At 36.1% G+C, this 22,740-nt stretch overlaps 1 protein-coding gene across 1 annotated transcript in view; it reads right to left on the reverse strand.

The window, feature by feature from the left end:
- Positions 1-22,740, reverse strand: part of Mctp (multiple C2 domain and transmembrane region protein) — a 487,710-nt gene that overhangs the window by 8,128 nt on the left and 456,842 nt on the right. The window contains 2 exon segments of the mRNA XM_068352315.1: positions 15,913-16,120; positions 17,608-17,714. Coding sequence (XP_068208416.1) covers positions 15,913-16,120; positions 17,608-17,714 — 315 coding nt within the window.

A 22,740-nucleotide genomic window follows, 5' to 3' on the forward strand; every position in this document is an offset into this window, starting at 1 on the left:
TAAAAATAACAGGCTTTCATGTTTATAGAAGACAGGATCATTCTTAAACCAATGCTCAAATAGAAATGGCCCATTGAGCTGAAAGGCACAATACTTGAGATTTACGGGGTGCAACATCACTTGTATCATACATTCACAGGGGTAATCAAGTGGTTTCAAATGCAAATGACAAAACTTTTTCACTTATTGATTTTAAAATGCATCTCCAAGTATATGCATAAGGTTTACCATGCCATTAAATAAGTCTAATCAGACCACTGAGCTGAAAACCTATCACAATTTCTTCATTACTAGAAGAGAAAAATATTTATTTTTTCTTTATCATAGAATATACTGTACTGTTTTTTTTATTTCTCAAGGAAAAAATCTACAGTATTAGGTTAAAAACATAAAACCCTTCCTCTTTTTTCCATGGTATATGAACTTGTCCTATTAGGGAAAACTTCTAGTTATAATAAAAACTTTGCAAAATGGAAAAATTGATAAAAGGGCAGAATTTTGTTTCTCCAATATAAAAACTGTATTAAGAATAGGAAACAGTTTACAGAAAAATAGAGAAAACAAGATTATTTACATTGTATTTAAACATTAGTGAATTTTGCAGTCTGCTATGATATAATTCTACATTTACAACTGCATTAGTCCACCATTCTTTCCTCATGACTGAACGATCTTAAACTACTGTACCACTTCACACCTCTACACTTTTTACCCTTTCCATTCTCCCTTGTCACATACACTGCACAAACACTTCATCTCGAAAGTCTCAATTGTTCTCTTTACATTTGTATTCTACCTCCATATTTCACTTCCATACTAATGAGCTAGATTAACAATCAATCGACATGTTTCCTCCACAGCTCCCATAAACTCGAAGTCTCTTCCCAACCTTCTTCGCACAGTTACCATCACTGTTTAGGTTATATTGAACCCCCAAATCTATATGAATCTAAGTGGTTCCATTTGTTTACCATACATAGTAAAATAACATTCATTCTTTCACCCTCCTGACCTCATTCTTTATGTTTTCTCGCTATCTATTAATTTTGCAAATGCTAATGATCTCTTTCACAAACCTATGGAGCTTCTCTCCTCTGTCCCCAGTCATTAATGTATCATCTTCCCATATCAATCATTCCACATAATTCTCAACACTCTCTCAAGACTTTTGATAAAACTTACTGTTTTTAATTACATTTGCAACCAAATTTTGACACGTTCTTATCCAACCTACTGTACATATATCCAAACCTTTTGTTTCAGCCATCACCTAACACAATCAACCCTCTATGTTCACCAAACTCATGAACAAAGATTCCAAACAAGTCTTAATGTGGTCAGAGCCATGATGTAGAATATAAGTTGTACAAGACACCAGATTGTAAAACATTTGATCATTTGTTTTTAGTAAACAGGACTTGAGCCATTGCCAAGGTTTATCTGATACTTTTTATTTTGGTCTTCTTCAAACAATGTTTATGCCTCAATCAGTACTTGTAAGTTAGTGTAGAGTAATGAGAGATAACTCACACTTTCACCTGTGACCCCACCCAAGAAAGCCACAATGTTAATTGCCCTTTGGACCAAGAAGGGACACCTAGAAGTAAATCACAAAAATTCAACTTCAACATTTGCAAAAAAAAACATTCTAGAGGTTTCTCTAACCCTGCAGAAGCACAAGATTTTCAGAAGCTGAGTTCAAGACAGATTCTACTCCAAATGACTTTTCAACCTTGGCTTCTAAACTTTGCATGACAAACATCCTAGCACTATCATGGAGACAATAATACAAAAATTTTCTAGTGAAGCTTATTACAGGCCCATGGGCCCTCCCAAACCTTTCTCTCTCCAAGACCAGATATAAAGTTGATTTTACAATTTAGTTGGATAACTAACCCAGGCATGGCTAACATCGTCAGGCATTGAAGTGATGATTTAATTCTTTTATTATACAGTACTTCTTTTTCTATCCTCCCAGTCAGTAAGCTTCAACGCAGCAGAAATACACATGACCAAGCATTGTTATTTGCCGTTCAAGTCAATACCCAACTGTCAGAAATAGATTTTGGGTAAATGACCCATACACTACTACTCAAGGGTCTACGAATAGAGCCGAATCTGCTTAGTTGGGCCTTTATTCTCTCTTTGGAGGATACTGTGCCTGTTCATTAACATATTTTGAAGAAGGGTGCAAATATGGCAATGATGGAGTTTTCTACTATACCCTTATACTTACTTAGCAAAGGTTCATGAACCTCTACCCATTTCTGGATACCATGGTAATGGAATTATTAAATGAAGTGGCTTATGCTGCAACCAGGAATACCATGAGGAATCTAGTCTCTCATACAGGTAGCAAATAAATAGAATAAGGCTCCACAAGTTACTGAACAACTGTCTCATGATGACATCGTCGGGTGTGATCTTTGCTAATCTTCAGTGGTAATGCCACCTCCGTCATGTATGTCAATTGCTAGGTAGGTATCCAAATCGAGTGAAAGAAATTTAATCTAAAACCTACTACAAGGGCAGTAGATTTGGACTGTCATTGAAACATTTGCCCAGAACAAGACATGATCCAGATTGACCTCATTACTGTAGATATTTCCATGTCAGCATAGCAATCACTGATTGGTTATCTCATCTCCTGAATGAAGTTAGTCCCTTGCAGTTGGTTCAGAATCGAGCTTCTACGTCAACTTTCCAGGTCCAGGTCCTGGATAGCAGTCTCAACCAGTAGCTATCCTAATTAAGCTCTCTCCAAATGTTGCAAGACAGGAATAGGGTGCTCACTTCCCCCTTCTAGCAGCAGGGATGTGGTCCTTATATGAAAAGCTACGACTTATCACCATCTTATAATTGAAAGTAGTCTTCCTTGATGATAAAAATAAAGAAAGACAGAACAGCAACAGTGCATACCTCAGAAACCCAGAAATAATTATATCAGAAATTTGTTGTCCCTTGACAATAAGGAACTTAATTCAAGGATATAAAAAATATGTAATTCATTCAAAAAAGGCACATTGTACTGTAGTTGCAGACAGTCTCAGCTGAAGGAGACACCTTTTCTTCTGAGTGGTTGGCACATCTAGATGTTTCCCTTATTGTAGTTGATACATCAAGTCATTTGTTTATCTCTATGACAACCATGAGGCAGTGAACCCCTAGCCAAACTACCACCCTAGTTGGAAAACCAAGATGCTAAAAGCCCAGGGCCTCCAACAGGGATAAATAGCCCAGTGAGGAAAGGAAATAACGAAATAAATAAACTACATGAGAAATGAATAATTAATATAAAATATTTCAAAATCAGCAACAATATCAAAATAGATCTGCCATGTATTAACTATGAAGAGAGACTTATGTCAGTAAAAATTCCAGTCTAATACCCCACTCAATTGGACCCAGCAGCCTGAAAGACAGATACTCTAGAAACATGTGGGATGGTCTGAAAGTCTATGCTTTTCCCTCATTTAACTTGATCACACACTTAAAGGGAGAAGAAAATCACATCAATAGTGCAGTACCTCTTTGAACCCAGTAAGATGAGTTTACTGAGGTTATGTCTTGTAATGGATATCAGTCTCACTTTTACTGATTTGCTAGATCCTTAAAAAAAAGGTTTTTTTAAGCAGAGACAGCAAGAAGTATCTCCAAGCCTCACAAAGCATCAACTTCTATCAAGCAACGCAGTCAGTTCTGTATTTGGTGACATCAAAGGATATTGATCTGCTCAATACGACCTCCTTGGCTAATTCCCCGGTTTCCCACAGTTCCAAGGGAATCTAATATCTATTGCTATTAAAAAATACAAGCTGGCTACTCTTTCATAAGTTTTTTGAGTTCATGATGAGATGTTAGTTCTTCAGTGGTGAATAAAAAGTTATGTCTACATTTAAAAAAAAAAAAGGCCATTCATAATAAATTAAGAGGCCAAACTTGGAACTCTCATTGGTACAAGCAAATCTTTTTATTTTAGGTTTAATTTCTCATATTTCATAGTGGCACAGACAAACTTTCCTGGGTTACTCATCACTGCATCTTACATGCCTATTTAGAGGCAAATTATTTTAATAATTTCATGATGGACTTGCAAACTATAAACTACTTAATATCATGGTTAATAACAGGGTTTCTTTCTTATAGATGACTTGTTTTTCAGTCAGAGGAATGAATGGAGTGGACAACTGGACAGTGTGGATACCAATAGTTAAAACTTGCAACGCATTGCAATTGCATATCTGGTTGATAATTTTGTTTGCAGATTTGAATTATTCGGTGAAGATTAGTGAAATAAGATGAAACTTGTAGTTGGCAAAGAGGTGGTAGTGTGCAGATGTGCTGAATAGTGCCTCGTTGTGGCAAGTGAATCTGTATAATTAACGTTGTATCATTCGTGACTTGATATAAAGGTCCTCGCGAGTGATTATCCACCGAAGACTAGTTGGAATTAAACGACAAATCTTCAAACTATTGAAAGGTTGAAGATATTAAATAAGTTTACAATCAGGACCAACCTAAAAAATTGTGTACTTGTGTTTGTGTACTTGTAATCTACGATGGCTGCCAGTGTAAACAAAATCCATGATTCCAACACAGGCCATGTGATTACCTGTGCTGCCTGTAGCTTGAGTGATGACATGACACACTCCATCCAGTGTGGTGAGTGTAAGGAATGGATTCACTACTACTGTTCAAAATTGCCCTTATACAACCTAATGTGTCTCCTGAAAACCACCAGGAAATATACCTGTGAGAAGTGTTATGTGTCCAAGTACCTAGATGAAGATTGGGAAAAGGTAGCACAGGAAGCACAAAAGGCAATAGATGAGCAGGCAAGCTCCAGGGGGACTTTATTACAATCAACCCTGCAAGGGAACCATGAGGTTACAGCTGATGCCATGTGGTCCCAGATCCCACCATCCCGCCAAACTGGAGCCATGACCCTGGGTGACACCCCAGAGAACCTGGACCTCAGTCTAACTCAACGGTCACAGGAGCAGCCTGGCCCCACACATTCTAGGGACCCCATTACACCTGTAAGTACTGCAGTAGCCAACCTAGAAAATGTACAATCACACCCACCCAGCATGACTGTACCCCGTCCATCTACCACATCCGCCCCACGTGTATGTAGGTACTACAGACGAGGATACTGCAAATTTGGTGCAAGTGGGAAGGGCTGCAGCTATGGCCACCCTAAACCATGCCAAAAATATGTGAGTCATGGTTTTAGAGATGAGAGGGGTTGCACCCTAGGTAGGAACTGCCCCAGCTATCATCCTGTTCTCTGTAGAAATTCAGTGCAGAAAAGAGAATGTTTTTAGGGAGAGGTGCAAGCTTACCCATATAAAGGGAACAAAAAGGCAGCAAGCAAGGATCCAGAGCCCTGCCGAAATTGAACAACCCTCCAGATCAGCAAGCACATCGAACCCTTCTCCTCCACCACAAGAGCCCCACAAAAGCAATTTTTTAGAAATGTTCATGGAGATGAAAGCTTACATGGCAAACATGAACAAAGTTGTAGAGGCTCAGGGACTTGTATTGCAGAACTTCATGAGGCAAACACCCCAGCAAAATCAACTACCACAAGTACTCCCAGCAGATGTGTCGCCCATGACCCCAACCTGGGCTTGGCCCAGAGTCGGGGCACTACATTAGAAAAATTCCTCGTGGGCAATATTCGGGGTCTATACCCCAAGGCAGCTCAAAGCAAGATATCATTCATAAGAGAGCTGGCCTGGGAGGAGGACTTTCTGTTCATTGCCCTCACTGAAACCCACCTATCTGAAGGAATAAAGGAGCCTGAAATACACATCAGAAACTACACCTCCTTCCGGACAGATAGGAAAGAAAGAACACATGGCGGCACAATCATTTACTTGAGGGATGACATTGCTCCAAACTCAATACCCCTCTTGTCATACTCAGACGGCCAAATTGAACTGCAAGCCATACAAATCCAGCAACATAATATGATGATTATCAACTGCTACCGTCCACCTGGCAGCTGTTCTAGAAACTTCAGTAATGCCATGGAAGCTCTCAGTCGCCTACTAGACTCCCTGCCAGTTCCTACACCTGACGTCATCCTCACTGGAGACTTCAACTTTCCCTTCCTGAAGTGGCCCAAAGGAACCCAAACTGGGAGCACCCTCGCTGATAAGTCTCAAGCCGAACTGCTCCTGTCCATTACGAACTCCTCCTTTCTCATTCAGATGGTGTCCATACCAACCAGGGGAAACAATGTACTTGACCTATTTTTCACCAACAACAGTGATGCAATTAACTACGTCTCAGCTGAAAGGACCATCTTCTCTGACCATAATCTCCTCAAGATACACACTACGTACAACAAATCACATTCCCCTGAAATGGCTACACCAACAGAGAAGAACCCTTTCTCCAAACTAAACTTTTTCAGCAGCCAAGTGAATTGGGATCTCCTAAATGCCCAACTACAGTGCACTGACTGGGAGTCAGAACTCCATGTTGGCAACCCTGAGGTGATGCTGAATGACTTTCTAAAAACCATACTCAGTGCCTGTGAAGGTAATGTGCCAACAAGAAAACTGCCAGCCACCAGAAGTAGTCACATACCAAGGGACAGAAAAGTGCTTTTGAGGCGACGGGCGAACTTAAATAGACAAATGCAAACAACAAAGAGTGACACCCGGAAATACTCTCTGCAAGCTAAGATCTCGCATATAGAAAATGAACTCAAGGATTCACACGAGAAGCAACGTGACTGGGAAGAAACGCAGGCAGTGTGCAACATCAAGGCCAACCCTAAATTTTTCTTTAAGTACTGCAAGAAATTCTCGAAAACGCAAGTCAAGGTTGGACCACTTCAGGCAGGAAATGGGATGATGTCAAACACCCCTGAGGAAACATGCCAGATTCTCTCCCAGCAGTATACCAGAGTCTTCTCGCATCCTACACCTGCCAAGATCGTTCTCGAACCTGCTGAGTTCTTTAAGGTGCCCACCCAACATCACTTGACTCTTGTGAACATCCGTTTCACCATAACTGATGTACAGGAAGCGATCAGTGAACTAAAAATCAACTCTGCTGCTGGACCAGATGGTGTGCCATCCATCCTTTTACTTAGATGCAAGGAAGCTCTGGCGCTCCCTCTCTACAAAATCTGGCGCTGCTCCCTGGACACTGGCATTATACCATCAATATTAAAAGAGGCCATCATCTCCCCAATCCACAAAGGGGGAGATAGAAGCCAGGCCAAAAACTACAGACCAGTGGCCCTCACCTCCCACCTTATCAAAGTATTTGAGAAAATATTAAGAAACAAGATCATTATCCACCTTGAAGAAAACAGCTTGATGAGTAACTCTCAGCATGGCTTTCGTAAAGGAAGGTCTTGTCTCTCCAACCTCTTGGCCCACTATGAGTGGCTGCTCCAGGGCCTTGCTGAAGGCAAAAATGTAGACGTGGTCTACTTAGACTTTGCTAAGGCCTTCGACCGAGTGGACCACGGCATCCTTCTCCACAAGGTGAGGGCCATGGGGATAGCAGGGAAGCTGGGTGTGTGGCTGCACAGCTTCCTTACCAACAGGACTCAGGCAGTAGCTGTTGACGGCCACAAGTCACAGCCTGAGAAAGTCAGCAGTGGAGTCCCCCAAGGCTCTGTTCTTGGCCCCCTACTCTTCCTGGTCCTGATGGCCGACATTGAAAAGACAGTCACGGGCTCCTTCCTGTCCTCCTTTGCTGACGACACTACCCTAAGCCACAGGATCAGTACGTCTGATGATGTTGTCCAGCTGCAGGCAAACATCCAGAGGGTCTTCCACTGGGCTGACACAAACAACATGCAATTCAATGAGGATAAATTTGAAATAATGAGACTGGGGCCCAATACTGAACTCATCCACTCCACCGAGTTACTTACAAAAACACAGCACCCAATCCCACCAAGCAATGCAGTCAAGTGCCTTGGCGTCCTCATGGACAATGATGCCACCTTCCAGCAGCACATCAAGGACACCGCCACTAGGGCCAGGCGCATGGTTGGCTGGGTTCTGCGTACCTTCCATTCAAGGGAGCTAGAGGTCATGCTGACACTGTGGAAGACCCTCATACAGCCAATCCTTGACTACTGCAGCCAGCTGTGGTCTCCCCATAAACAGGGGGACATACAGGAGCTAGAGTCAGTCCAGAGGAGTTTCACAAGATCAATTAAAGGAATGAGGGAGCTCAACTATTGGCAGCGCCTGCAAAAGCTGGGACTCTACTCTCAACAGAGAAGAAGAGAGAGATATAGAATAATATACACCTGGAAAATCTTGGAGAGGCAGGTGCCTAACCCTACCCCTGACTTACTGAGGGCACGTGAAAGTGAGCGTTCTGGGCGCTCATGTGTAAGACAAAGCCTCTCCTCCAGGACACCAGGAAGGATAAAAACCCTCCTTGCCTCCAGCCTCACCCACAACGGCCCCAGACTGTTTAATACACTGCCGAGAAATGTCAGAGACACCACAGGCTGCTCGGTCGTCAAATTCAAGAAAGCACTTGACACCTTCCTGCAGATGCTGCCAGATGAGCCTCCTGTGCCAGGTTACACAGCGTGCTGCAGGGCAGCCTCAAACTCTGTGCCAGACCAGATCACCCTCATGAAGAAGGACTCATGGACTGGCGTCAGCGGTGGACCACCACAGCTGTGAGGAAGACCCTCTAAATTCGACCAAGTATACCAAGTAAGTATAATCCTCATTCCAAAATGAGTTCTCTATAGATCTTAGGGGTTCCAATCAGATTAATGTTAAACAGCTTGATCCATCCAACCTGATTTACACTACTAAATAATATGCTTATGGTAAAAAAATCCACTTTTTGAAAAATGAAATTATTTTTCAATACAAAATCATTGTAGAAACTTGGAACAAATATCTGTATCCTATGCTCCAAATTTTTCACTTTTAACAGTTAAAAATGAAATTAACTCTAGTAAATACAGGATTCACTGGAGCATGTGCAGTGGATGCTCCAGTGCTACAGAGACTCTTCTCGGGAATTCAAGAGGCCACAAATGGGGACCAAATATAAGAAATAGGTTTGCATGAAGCAATTCTTTTTAAGTTGTACTTTATCTGTACATGGTGATTTTTGCATTCTATTTTACTATACTGCTGTACACTATATGATATCATCAACATTACATAGTGCATTTCAACATATGTTTACTGCATCACTCAATGTACTGTGTATGATACTATCAGTGTATCTAATATTCAACATATCTACTGTGCTTTCCTTCAAGTTGATGAACCTTATCTTTCATTTGCCACTAATTTTATATTGCTATAAAAATAATTTCATAAAAAAATTACTCGATACATCTAAAACAATGCTTTAGACTTTTCTCAATTTTCTATTATTTGTGAAAATAATCCTAAGAGAGCAAATTACACGTGAAAGTGGAACTGAAAATCTTACAAAGTGAACAGAAATAACCCCAGCCCTGACCTGTTTACCCATTTTAAGAAAACCTTTCCTCAACAAGAAATCACTTGATAAACCTTAAATAATTTTACATTTATACTTAGAAAAATTACACAATATTCAACTCAGTAAAATTACATTACACAAGTAAGATTGATCTCTTGAAAGGGGTTATTTAATGTATGCAAAATATTTTAACATAAAAGTAATCTACAGCTCTCAAACTACTACCTTAATTTTACAATCAAGTTTTTGTTTAATTCATGGGATTTCCTCCCCTCTAACTATGGCATATGGATCAAGGAATTTATTTCTATCTTGGCTCGACATGAAAAGGGAATCGTAATGCAAAATCAAAGAAACAATTTGGTATAAAAAAGATCAATTGACAAACTAAAATGCAGCACAAAAAAAGGAAGCAAGTGCAAATATAAGGTACACCCCAAAATCTAAAGTGCATATTTCAGAACTCATGTACAATTCTATTATGACTGATAATTTATACAAAAATTGTGGTGGAGTAACTCGAGTACAAGGGAACATAACTAAAACAATACTGTAATGAAAATTTCAAAAGTAATACTTTCAACACATCACTTCACATATACCTATACTCAATTCCTTTTAATGAGGCAGATTTACACTGACTCGCAGGGGTGTCCTTTTAGCTCGGAAATGTTTCCTGCTATCTGATTGGTTAGAATTATCTCGTCCAACCAATCAGCAATCAGGAAACTTTTCCGAGCTAAAAGGGCACCCCAGCGAGTTGGTGCAAATCTGCCTCGCTAAAAATAATTGACTATAGTTTTTATACCTTACTTGCACTGCTCTTAGGAGCTGCAGGTATTTGATCAAATGGTACATTCATAAATAATATATATAGAGTATTTTAAATATTTTACAAGAAACATACTGTACAATGATATTGGCAGTAGAAGTTATTACTTTCAACTCTTAAACTCCATAATTGTTTACAGTATATGTGTAGCAAAAAAAAATTTCAATTTCATGAAAGCATGATCCCTCCTAACATGAATATGAAGCCAATTTTCTAACACTAAGGAAAATAGTTCTACTGACTATCAAGAAAGGCCACCTTTTTGATTAGTACACTTCTCTAATCCTGCATCTGAAAATTATTTCTGCAAAAAGTCTATTTTCTGTAGAGCTCAAGCAATACTATTATAAACACTGCTAATCTGTCCAACTCTCTCAACTTAGCTTGCTATAGTTTACTCATTTCAGTAGAATAAACACTATCTCACGATACAGAAATGAAACATTCTCTAATGTTCTAACCAAAGATAGACTAACATTCTCATTATGGCACCAAAATCTTCCTGCCAACTACAAGGTAACTTTTAAAAAGCTACTTGCATGGGTATGGCAAAGATGTTTACCAATAGAAAATACTTAAAAATAAACTTCCTCCCTTTAGTGGAACAATCATATCACAGTTCCAGTAAGGGTTGTGACCATATAACAAAATACTGTGGAAAAAGTAAGGAAATATGTCTTTAGCACCTTGCATGAAGTGTTACTTTTCACCAAAAGAAATATCTATCACTCAAGCTTTATCCAAATACTATACTGTATTCTTTTTCATCAACCATGCTCACTCATCAGAAAGCCTTAATGCATACAATATTAGGGGGTAAACACCAGTTGCACATAACTGCAACTGTTTTCCAATGTGTCAATTTAAAGCACACAAGCAAAATGCCAAACCAAAAAAAGGGATTTTCTTATCTTACTGCCTTTACATCACATCACTGCTTGCTATGTTGTGTTCGCTTTCTTCTCTCGCGTTTCATAGATGAACAATATTTCCGTCTGATATATAAATCCTATTGAATAAATTTCAGTAAAAGTTAACAACTTTAGTTTATTGACAGGGTAGTATTTGTATGCAGACCTTTCCAAAATCTAAAACATTATTTTCATGATGCAAATGCTATTTATGACAGCAATGGAACACTGCAATCTGTTGAATATCATATGTTTATATTACAAATATACAGGGTATATCAATTAAAAATGGGAAAAGTTGGAGTGGAAAACATAAGGTGTTTATCTAAAAGTTAAGAAATTGTGCCTAAGTTTAGAAAAAACAAACACATCATTCAAATAGAGACATACTTCAGTAGCAGACTGTCTCAGAGGGATTAACAAGAAACCAGTTTTCTAGAAAACAGTATCCAAATTACACCGTTTTATCAGACCTTATGACAGTCTCTACGTCGTGCAATAACAATGAAGTACTTTAATGTAAAGTACTGTACTTCACATGGAAGCTTATTAATGAAGATACAGTATCTGGTTTTTAATTTTCAGTAGGTGTATAGGGATCACGTAAGTCCCTTTATAGGGCGGAGACTGACATAATTGAAACTCAACTTACAGAATAAATTAAGACTTCCATCGGGTCTCTTGAAACCAATTAACGACATAGGGTATTATTGTCATGTACAAAGCTTTCGTTCTTCTTAGTTTTCATTTTTATTTTTCAGTTTTACTACACGTATATCTTATACTGTACTAAGAGATGGTATACTATTGTTAGTTAAAAATATTTTTCTACATGTACATAATAAATAAAAATTCTTTGTACCTTGTAAAATGGTATAAATTAGTTACAGTAGTAACAAGGGTTATGAATATAATTCGTGTCCTAAAATAATTTTTCCCAAGATAAATAAAAGAAGTTCACTCAATGCATTCCACACATTCATAAATACAATTAATGTATAAATTAATTTTCAAAGATTTTGTAATGGTAATTATTGCACAAATTATAACCCTTACCATCAAATATGAATACAAATGAACAATTCACAATAAAAAAATATGAATATTTAACAACTTAACTCGCACTTTATCTCTGAGGAACTGTGGCTGACATGAGAGAGAGGAGGAATAGGAGGGATTACTACTTGGATGGAGACACTTCCACTATGAGAACTAATGGTAAAATATCGAGAGTTCTCTCTCTTGAACGACATTCACTATCACTAACTGAATTAGCTCAACAAATGACAATTCCTAAGACACTTGCAAGTGATTATGCTTGCTTATACGAGAACTGTTCAGAGTGGAAGAGAAATGGGGTGATGTGAGCTAATGCAAGATAAAAATTGAATAAAACCATATGAACACTGTGTGTGGTGGCGTATAGGCATAGGGCAACTACCTGCTGTGCATTGAGTGACAATCTCATTTCTACTTTTCCACAAAAACTGCCATACAGCAGGAAATATTCTGTTCGTAGGCTGACGTAATACTCGCAACCCAATACATATCTGTATGCTCGTATTAAGTCACTTGTAACCTGAGGTATTACTGTAATGTATTTCTTCAATTGAAATACAATACTGAAAAAAAATAAATTTTTCGATCTGAAAATTATTAACAGTACTATTCAAATCAACCTCTTTTACTGTCTTTCTGAATCCGTCCCTCTACTGTAAAGAGATAGACCTTTCTCCCACTATATAGTGAAGCACAAGTTTTGTATGTAGCATGCATCAATGATTTCTACTCTATTTATTGATGGGATACTACCACTAGAGAGTTATGGGGTCCTTGACTGGCCAGACAGTACTTCATTGGATTCTTCTCTCTGATTACGGTTCACTTTCACTTTGCCTACACATACACCGAATAGTCTGGCCTATTCTTTACAGATTCTCCTCTGTCCTCATAAACCTGACAACACAGATTACCAAACAATTCTTCTTCCCCCAAGGGTTAACTACTACACTGTAATTGTTCAGTGGCTACTTTCCTCTTGGTAAAGGTAGAAGAGACTCTTGAGTTATGGTAAGCAGCTCATCTAGGAGAAGGGCACTCCAAAATCAAACCATTGTCCTCTAGTTTTGGGTAGTGCTTCAGCCTCTGTACCATGGTCTTCCACTGTCTTGGGTTAGAGTTCTCTTGCTTGAGGGTACACCTGGGCATACTATTTTATCTAATTTCTCTTCTTGTTTTGTTAAAGTTTTCATAGTTTATATAAGAAATATATATTTAAATGTTGTTACTGTTCTTAAAATATTTTATTTTTCTTTGTTTCTATTCCTCGCTAGGCTATTTTCCCCGTTGTGGCCCTTGGACTTATAGCATCCTGCTTTTCCAACTAGGGTTGTAGCTAAGCAAGTAGTAGTAGTAGTAATAATAATAACAATAATAATAATAAATACTGCATTCTAATTTGCCCGTAATCCAGTGGTTTCTTTTTACTTTGGACTAAGTGTTGCTAATATCTAGTTCTACAAATCTCGCCATCAAGTATATAGCCAATATACCAGAAAGGAGGGCCTAGTAGAAACATAATCAAAGGTAAAAGATTGCTGATTGATTGAGCAGTGGTAATTGAGAAAAGATTGACAGAAGTACCTAACTAAGAAGTTATCCATAACCTAAATCAAAATTACAGCTAATAATTTCATGGTGGGGATTGCGAGTAAAATGAGTTCTCTCTACTGTTATCAGTACTAATCGTCCAATAACCCACGTGGCTTAGACATTCATGCCCACTACATTTCCATGATTTTCTGATTTTCCTACTTTTCTTAATTCTGCTACAGCATAATTCATTCTCTACTTTTGGTGGCCTATTGGAAATGTCCCTGCCTGGCGTTCTGCTGGACTGGGGTTCGAGTCACTCAAGCTTTATAGTTTCTTATAGTGTCTACAACCTCATCCCCTTTGGGGAAGCTTGTAAGTCTACCTGCTGAGTCATCCGCAGCATTGCCTGGCCACACCCCGGTCCTAGCTTGGGTGCGGATCATATGGCTATATAGTCAGTCTCTAGGGTTTTGTCACTGTCCCTTCCCTACGCCATTCATGAGGGACCTTTTAACCTTTAACAATTTATAACACCTTTTCCACCAACTCTCCAAACTATTATAATCATTGAGATCAAAGTCCATTTCATATTCTCTGCACACTACATATCTGAAATTTAATTTTTTTAATAAAATCTTCCTACTGCAATCCAGCCATGAATCTTGGCATTCTGTGGCCACAACTGCAAAATCTAACAGGTATTATTTATCATTGCTCACAATTCTACTTATGTAGTAGCATAGGTCTTGTAAACATGTACATCCCCCCCCCCCTTTATTGGAGATACTCTCCACTTCTTGCAAAACGTTCCCTCTGAATACCAGCCTTAAAGTGGCGTACACCAACATAACACTGATGTAAAGTTAAATATAAACACACTGAAGTCTAAACGATCATTAATTGTAAAATCTATATGCAGCAAATAACACTGGGATTTACAGTAAGTACCATACAAATTGATTACAGGATTTGTGTACTACTGTGTATGATATACTACACTCATTACTTTTGAAATGGGTAAAAACCATCTTTTGATTCATAAGCCTGATGTCTGTTTTCTTTTCTTTGCTGAGTACATGTTTGCGAATGTTTAAATTAAAGGTATCCCCTTCACCTCTCATCTAATATTTCTTAATTGGCTAAAATATATCTAATTATTGTTTTTTTTTTTTTACAAATTAAATTAATTGTAAGTGTAAATGCCAGATGAGACAAATCTGCTTTAGGTTTTCTTCAATTATTCAAACTATGTTTAGATTTCACACATAACATTTCATCTTAAATGTCATACAATTAATATTTAGTGCAGTGCAACATTGAATAACTGGCATAATATCTACTACATTATATTCCTGTATTATACGATATTCCCACGTAGAAATTTTTATCAGTAATAGGGATTTACGAATAGTCTACTGCATGTAAGACAAAGTTTGTAACCTTCCTTGATATTCCCTTCATTCACAACTAAATTAGTCAATGATATCTATACATACATATCCTTTGTTAGTTTTAAGTAATCCAAATCATTCTAATGTTTTCACCGAGGGTTTTCCATCCTTTAGCTAATTATATGTCAAATATGGAATTTTATTTTGCATCAACTATCACGTGGTAATTGAAACGTTACTCATACTGTACTGTATAGAATAAAATTCTTTGAACCATAACAGAGTTCATTGATACACCTAAAATGAAATGAAGGTAAATCTGTTTCCTGGTATACATGAATTCAGCCTTCAACATCACTTTTTTTTAGTCGCCAGAGGTAAAGTCTTACAGTTTATGTAATAGCCTTTTGAATGGAAATAACTGTTTATATTAAAAATAGGAAATTAATTTTCAAACTTCAGTTCTGCATTTAACAAATCAAAGTTTTCCCAGAATTTAGAAAAAATAAGTAAAATTCCCTTCTATAATCATTCAGTCACAACAACAAAACTAGAGTAAATAGATTTTCAGTTTAATCTCATATCCAAAGCTACCAATTTCCTATTACTACCATGTTATAGGACTCTTCCCACCATCAAACCAAAAAGAATCCTTCCACAACCACTAGCATTAAAAAATAAAAGAAAATAAGTACCTGTAAATACAAAATGAGTAACTTACCAATATTTCATCATCTGGTACTCTCGACAGGAAGTCTAGTACCTCGTTGTTTACCATAGAATGTGGCCGGAACAATTTGCGTGAGAACTTGTTTACACCCCACATCATGACCAAGTATCGAACGGGGATGTAATACAAAACAATTGTCCCCACAATCAGCACCAATATCAGCAACCACGATAAGAATGGCACAGAGAAGTTGAAAGTGCTGTGGGAAAAGACAAGATACGATCAGGATGTTAAAATGTTATTTGACAAATAAAGTAGCAGAAATAAAATGTATGAAAAAAAAGCAATGATTATAAAATACGAAAAACTTTCCTACTAAATGTGGCATAACGGGCTACAAAATTAGATAAGAAAAGACATTTCATGAAATCGAATAATTTTCTTGTCATTCCCTTGATTTATCTAAATGAGCATTTTTCTTCACTGTACCAGTTACTCAAATTCATAACAAAAACTCACAACTGTCCTTCAGGCACAACCTGGAACCCATCTATCTTTAGATGCTAAAGCAAAGATCATCTTCCCAACAAAATCCATTATTTCTATTTGAATGATGGAATTTAGGTCATATGGCAGTGTTCTGGGGCCAAGGAGCCCATTCAGAGCCAAGGAGCAATAAGAAAATGCCACAGTTGCACTAGGTAAATGTTAAGAAAGGTAGGAAAGAAGTAAAGTAGAAGAGTAAAAAGGGTATGCAGCCGAGAGTCAAAGGGACACAGCAATACCCTTTAATAATGGTAATGTACACACTGTGAGGTGCACTGACACCAAAAATACCCCTACATGGATATATATGACCCTTTACCTAAGAACCATAGGTTATTCATTGATTAGAGGAATGAATACATCAGACAAAATCTTATAAATGTTAAAAGGGGATCTTTACTACCTGTGTTCGTTTGACAATTGTTTCATCAATTTTGCTTACTACTAGCGTAGTTCATTCAGTAGATTCAAACAAAATCTAACTAATTTAATGAATATTCTAAACAGCAAGAATAAATATCAATATAGTTAGACATTGGGATATACGGGAATTTGTTTTCATGACAGACCTTACACTAAAACATTACCAAGTGGTTTTTGACAAAGCCTGCGATGATGCAATTCATTCAAGAGAGAAGACACTTGAAAAGTACAACTATTTTGCTCTACAAAGAAATTAATCTTATTAACATCCTATTCTATGAAGGCTTCTAATTCTAATGCAGAAATGAATCCTAACTCGATTCTAGTTAAGTGTTTTCTTGTAAGATAATAAAGATAAGCAAGATAAGCTTCTTATTAAGGAATAATCTTAATTCATTAACTGCTCCGGAAGTAATTATCACCCCAACCTTACTGATATTATATGGAATAATCAATCAATAATTTGTGTGTTATAAAAAAACAGACTTTCAAAACTTGGGTTAGATATACATTACAGTACATTTTCATCTTGAGTGATTATATACCAATAATTTGTCAAGTCTATGATGGCAGGGTTGAGATGGGGTGTTGCCTACAATGCCCGACCTCAACGTCATTCAATTGAGTCCCTAATAATGAACTTATACATTTAAGTTAAACTCCCTACAAAACAACTACAGTATAGTTGAAGCAATGTATAGTAACTTGTCTAACCTGACCATCTGTTTAACTCAAGGATTTAGATGTCCAATACTTATAATAATTTACAGTACTTACTTTTTACAGCTTTCACATAAGGAAGCAATATATCCTATAGCATTTTGGACTGTTAATGTAACTTCTTGTATAACCTGTAACCTCTCCTTCAATGTTTTCTTCTCCTCCTGAAAAATTTAAAGAATTATTAACAGCCATAATAATAGGACGTTAAGATAGACTATAGGCTTATATGAATATCTTCAAAATACATTTTAATACATTCAATATATCGCATAGACACGCTTCAAAATTTAATAGCAGCTTCCAATTTTATTCATTGCAAATATATAACAAAATATTCAAAAAGCTTTGGAGCAAAAACAAAATTAACGAAAATGTCTTTTGCCAACAAGATAAGAACCATAAGTGACTAAAATAACTGCAGCACAGAAATTTCTGAAGCAACCAACCAAAGAATATAAAAGTTAACACTAACTAAAAGGTAAATTGACTTTCAGTTAATGTACACTTTGCCTTTTAGTCTTGTATAGTATATATAAAAAGCCATGAAAAAATCTCACTCGTGATAATGAAATGCACCCTATGATGGTAATGCATACGGGGTAAATAAGAAAATACTTACAACAGCAATGAAAATAATGCCAATAAGGAAAGAATTTGGAGAAACCAGATACATATCTAAAATAGCCTACTGCTACTTTAAATAAAATGCTTCACTTCCCAATAATTATACTGAAAACTGAAGACACATTTAGATCAAGGCTTTAGGTTTCCTATACTTTTCATTACTCCACCTCCATGTAAGTGTAGAATTCAGCAATATAAACATCAGGGTAACTTCACAGAAATAAATGGGATTTTGATACAGTATAAGGTTATTTACTTCTATACTTATCGGAGATTCATCCACATGACTCCTGCCTCCCCGCTGAAAAGTGATGCCAAGAAGTTATTGAACTACTTCAGACTTCAGGAGTGGATGACAAAGGAGAATGACGTACACAACAGCAATTATTACAACACTGTACACCAACAAACAATCTGAATATTTCAACCGGTGACCCCCTACATTCCTATGCAGTACCAACATCTTAAATATGATACATTGAAGGCTATGTCTGTAGTTTATGTCATATGTTGCTATGGAAAAAAAAAATCACAGGAGCTTCACAAAATTTTTATGTAAAGTCTAATTTATAAATAATCAGACAGGTTAGTTTATTTGCTGAAGTTTTAAGATACACTTAGCAACTTTTATTTTATAAAATATTTCGATACGGGGAAATAGTAAGTTTGCTCTGTTTTGTTTATGATTACCCTATTACACAGACTTTTCATTCAACAAATACTGTACTGTACCTGCTTTGGACCGGACTTGATCCTTCTAATTCCGTGTGTATGTGTTCACTGATGCAAACCTTTTATATATATAGATTTCTCATTTTCACAAATCTAAATGGGTTACCTCATCCTATTTTAGACATTTCATGTTGTTTTGTCCCACATTACCATATTACATAAACTTTTCATACAGCAAATACCTGCTTTGGACGAGTTACCTTGAGACTCGGTACTATCCAACTCGTCACTTTCCATTAACCAATCACAATATTTGTATTATGTTTCTCTTCTTTGTTGTGACAACATAGACACTATTCACCTTAAGTGGGCCCCTTTTAGTCACTTTCTTCGTTTCCCATGGTTAGCTAATGTAGTTATGAAGCGTCTCGTACCCAAATATAATGGCTGCACTTATATGAAAGATATAGCAGAGTTTCATGGCGATTACAATGGTATACCTATCGTAATAAACAGATTTATACATTGTGTAATTCTACAGACATTATTATCTTATAGGGAAGACAAACACATTTTTTACTGTAAATCTTCTGTGAAAATCACAAAGATAAAGAGGACAGCTCAATCATAAGGAAAAGCATTATTATTTTGTGATTTACTTTTAAGTTTTGTGACCTGGTTAAGGAGGTCTGGGGGCTTGCCCCATCCAGGTATATGACCTGGAAGAGGGAGTCTGTGGGGCTTGGCCCCCAGGCTTGGTCTGTGACCTAGAAACTGTTAGGTTAAGTGGGGTGTATTAGGTTTTGTGGCCTTTTGAAATAAAGGTTAAAGATATATGGTTTTGCTTCGTTTCATCAGGATGGATGCTCACCAGAACAGCACCCGGGTCAACCCCAACCACTGACTGTGGTGTCCACCCACAGCAGTGGCCTCCCCAGTAAACAGCTTAAACTCACAGTTCCTGGCGGGGATCGATCTGCTGCCATGCGAATGTTAGGCAAATACGTTACCACTGTACAAGCCAGAAGGCTGGTTACTACAGTGGTAATTGATACCAAAATTTATAGTTTAGGAAAGGACAAAATCCTCTATAGAAAGTTTCTCCTACCTTAATAATTTGGTTTTGACTAATTTGATCTTTACTTCAGAGGTAAATAATCTGTTTTTTTTTTTTTCCCGACCAAAAATTCCACAGGGGGGATACCAGGAGTACGGTTTATTTGCGAAGGAAATATAAGCCCAATTCATTGAGAGCACAGTTATATTATAGTCTGACGGGGATATCTTTCCTGCTAAAAACAGCTTTTATCTATAGAAAAACGCCCATTTTCTCATAATGATTTTAATTTTCACCGCAAATAAGTACTTAGAGATAAATATATATATATATATATATATATATATATATATATATATATATATATATATATAAATATATATATATATATATAATATATATATATATATATATATATATATATATATATATATATATAATATACTGTGTGTGCATATATATATATATATATATATATATATATATATATATATATAATATACTGTATATATATATACATATACAGTATATATATTTATCCGTCGATAATAAGGAATCCCTAGTGAGAACCCAGTGCTTTGGGTGGGGAAAACAGCATATAATGGTAAAAGAAACCTTTTCTTCTCTATTCTATCTAATTTCTCTTTCTCTTGTTTTGTTAAAGTTTTTATAGTTTATAAAGGAATCATTTATTTCAATGTGGTTACTGTCCTTAAAATATTCTAATGTTCCTTGTTTCCTTTCCTTACTGGGCTATTTTCCCTGCTGGGGCCCCTGGGCTTATAGCATTTTGCTTTTCCAACTAGGGTTGTAGCTTAGCAATTAATAATACAGTACTGTATTAATAATATACATTATTTTTTTGGATGTATAACAAATCCATGAAAAACTGCTCAAATTACCTATATCCTGTATGACCGACACTATAATTTTACCCACAAATCAAGTACAGGCTGGTTCCGCATTGTGGCTACCTACCAGTAGCATTTTAACCATAGCTCTAAAATATCCGGTATTTTTGTAGTGAATTACATGGCATAAATATCCATATGAACATTTTAATGCTTAAACTTGGAATTCATATTCAAATAGTATTACATATATTCTCTTCAGATAAAAATTACAATAGTTGCATATGCCCTAAGAGTAAAACTACTGACACACAGGACCGAGATGCCATGTTGTAACAAATGTAACTGTCTAAAAAGTTATTTTGGGCGAGAATACTTTTAAACAGTTTAAGCGATGGATAAAAGTATTTGGACATGTTTACCAGTGTTTTAAGAAATAATTTATAATCTTTAATCCAAAAACTTTTATTTTAACCCTTATTTATATTCACATCTTCAAATACATACCTCATGTCGAACTAGCAGACTCCTTCTAAGAATGAGAATGTAAACAAAGACAACAATGGTCCATGGATTATGGATACGATATACGACAAGGGAATAGATATGAAATATAAATAGAGCTCAAAGTCAAATGATTTTTTTTTTCCAATATTTCATATACAGTAAATGTTTCTGTGTGTGCGCAGACAGTGTTATATGTGTGTATGGTAGTAGAAAGGCTGGGTTATTAAATTTTGCAGTATGTAAAGCATTTCTAATATCACTATTTTGTAGATTTGTGTTAAAACAAACATTCTCACAGTAACACTTCAACCCAACGTGAATAGGTTACATGGTTTTGCATTGACAGTAGTCAATCTTAAAAGCATTTTATACCCAATACTCTCAGGGTGATTTTTTTTTTTTTACATTTTATGCTTCTATCTCACTGGGTTACGTTTACCCTAACCCCCTTTATCTCTCTCCTCTTATATACTTAATACATAACATGAGACTGTGATGATTTTGATCACAGACACACACAAACATGTGTATGTGTGTGTGTATATATATATATATATATATATATATATATATATATATATATATATATATATATATATATATATACATGTGTGTATATATATATATATATATATATATATATATATATATATATATATATATATATATATATATATATGTGTGTGTGTGTGTGTGTGTGTGTGTGTGTGTGTGTGTATGCGTGTGTGTGTTCACATTATCAAAGTAACTCTAAAAATTAGTAAATTGTCCCAACTAAAGGTTTGCATCAATTTATTTTTGCCTTTATCCTATCTGCTTTCATTCTATACTGAATTTATTGTTATATTAAAAAAGAAATATTTCACTCTTTTATCTATCTACCCTTTTTTTACACTATTCTTACCTAATGCTTTCAAAATTACACTAGTCACTTTCGTTTGATGTGTTTAACACAATTTTTAGTTTGGCAAATCTTTAAATTTTCACTCAAATCGGTTTCTAGATACTTTTCTCTTTGCTCATTCTTAAACTTTATTCCTTAATCTTTATACTTTAAAATATTTTTATTTCAAAATGTAAAATTTACTAATATTAATTACTAATTTTGGTTTACCCATGTCTCTATGTGAGTTACATCTCTTTGCTTTTATATTTTCCATATATCTATATATTCCTATATTCTTCCAATTTTACTTCCATATTATAATTTCCCTTTTAATAACTGTAATTTACACAAAATTTTTTTTTCATATATAATAATTCCAAGAACTGTATATTTTAAATGGGTCTCTAGGTATGACTTCTCATAATATTATACTCACTGTATAAAGAAAACAGACTATTGAGGTCACAGGCAGTTACTTCTACTGTACCTTTAAAACTTATGCTTATTAGCAAAACTTTAATAGATTGAAATACAATTACAAACTTTTAGTAAAATCTCTTTTAGGTTTTGAGAACTAATAAGCAATTATA

The sequence above is a fragment of the Palaemon carinicauda genome, chromosome 2 (assembly GCF_036898095.1).
Source record: "Palaemon carinicauda isolate YSFRI2023 chromosome 2, ASM3689809v2, whole genome shotgun sequence".
Lineage (NCBI taxonomy): Eukaryota > Metazoa > Arthropoda > Malacostraca > Decapoda > Palaemonidae > Palaemon > Palaemon carinicauda.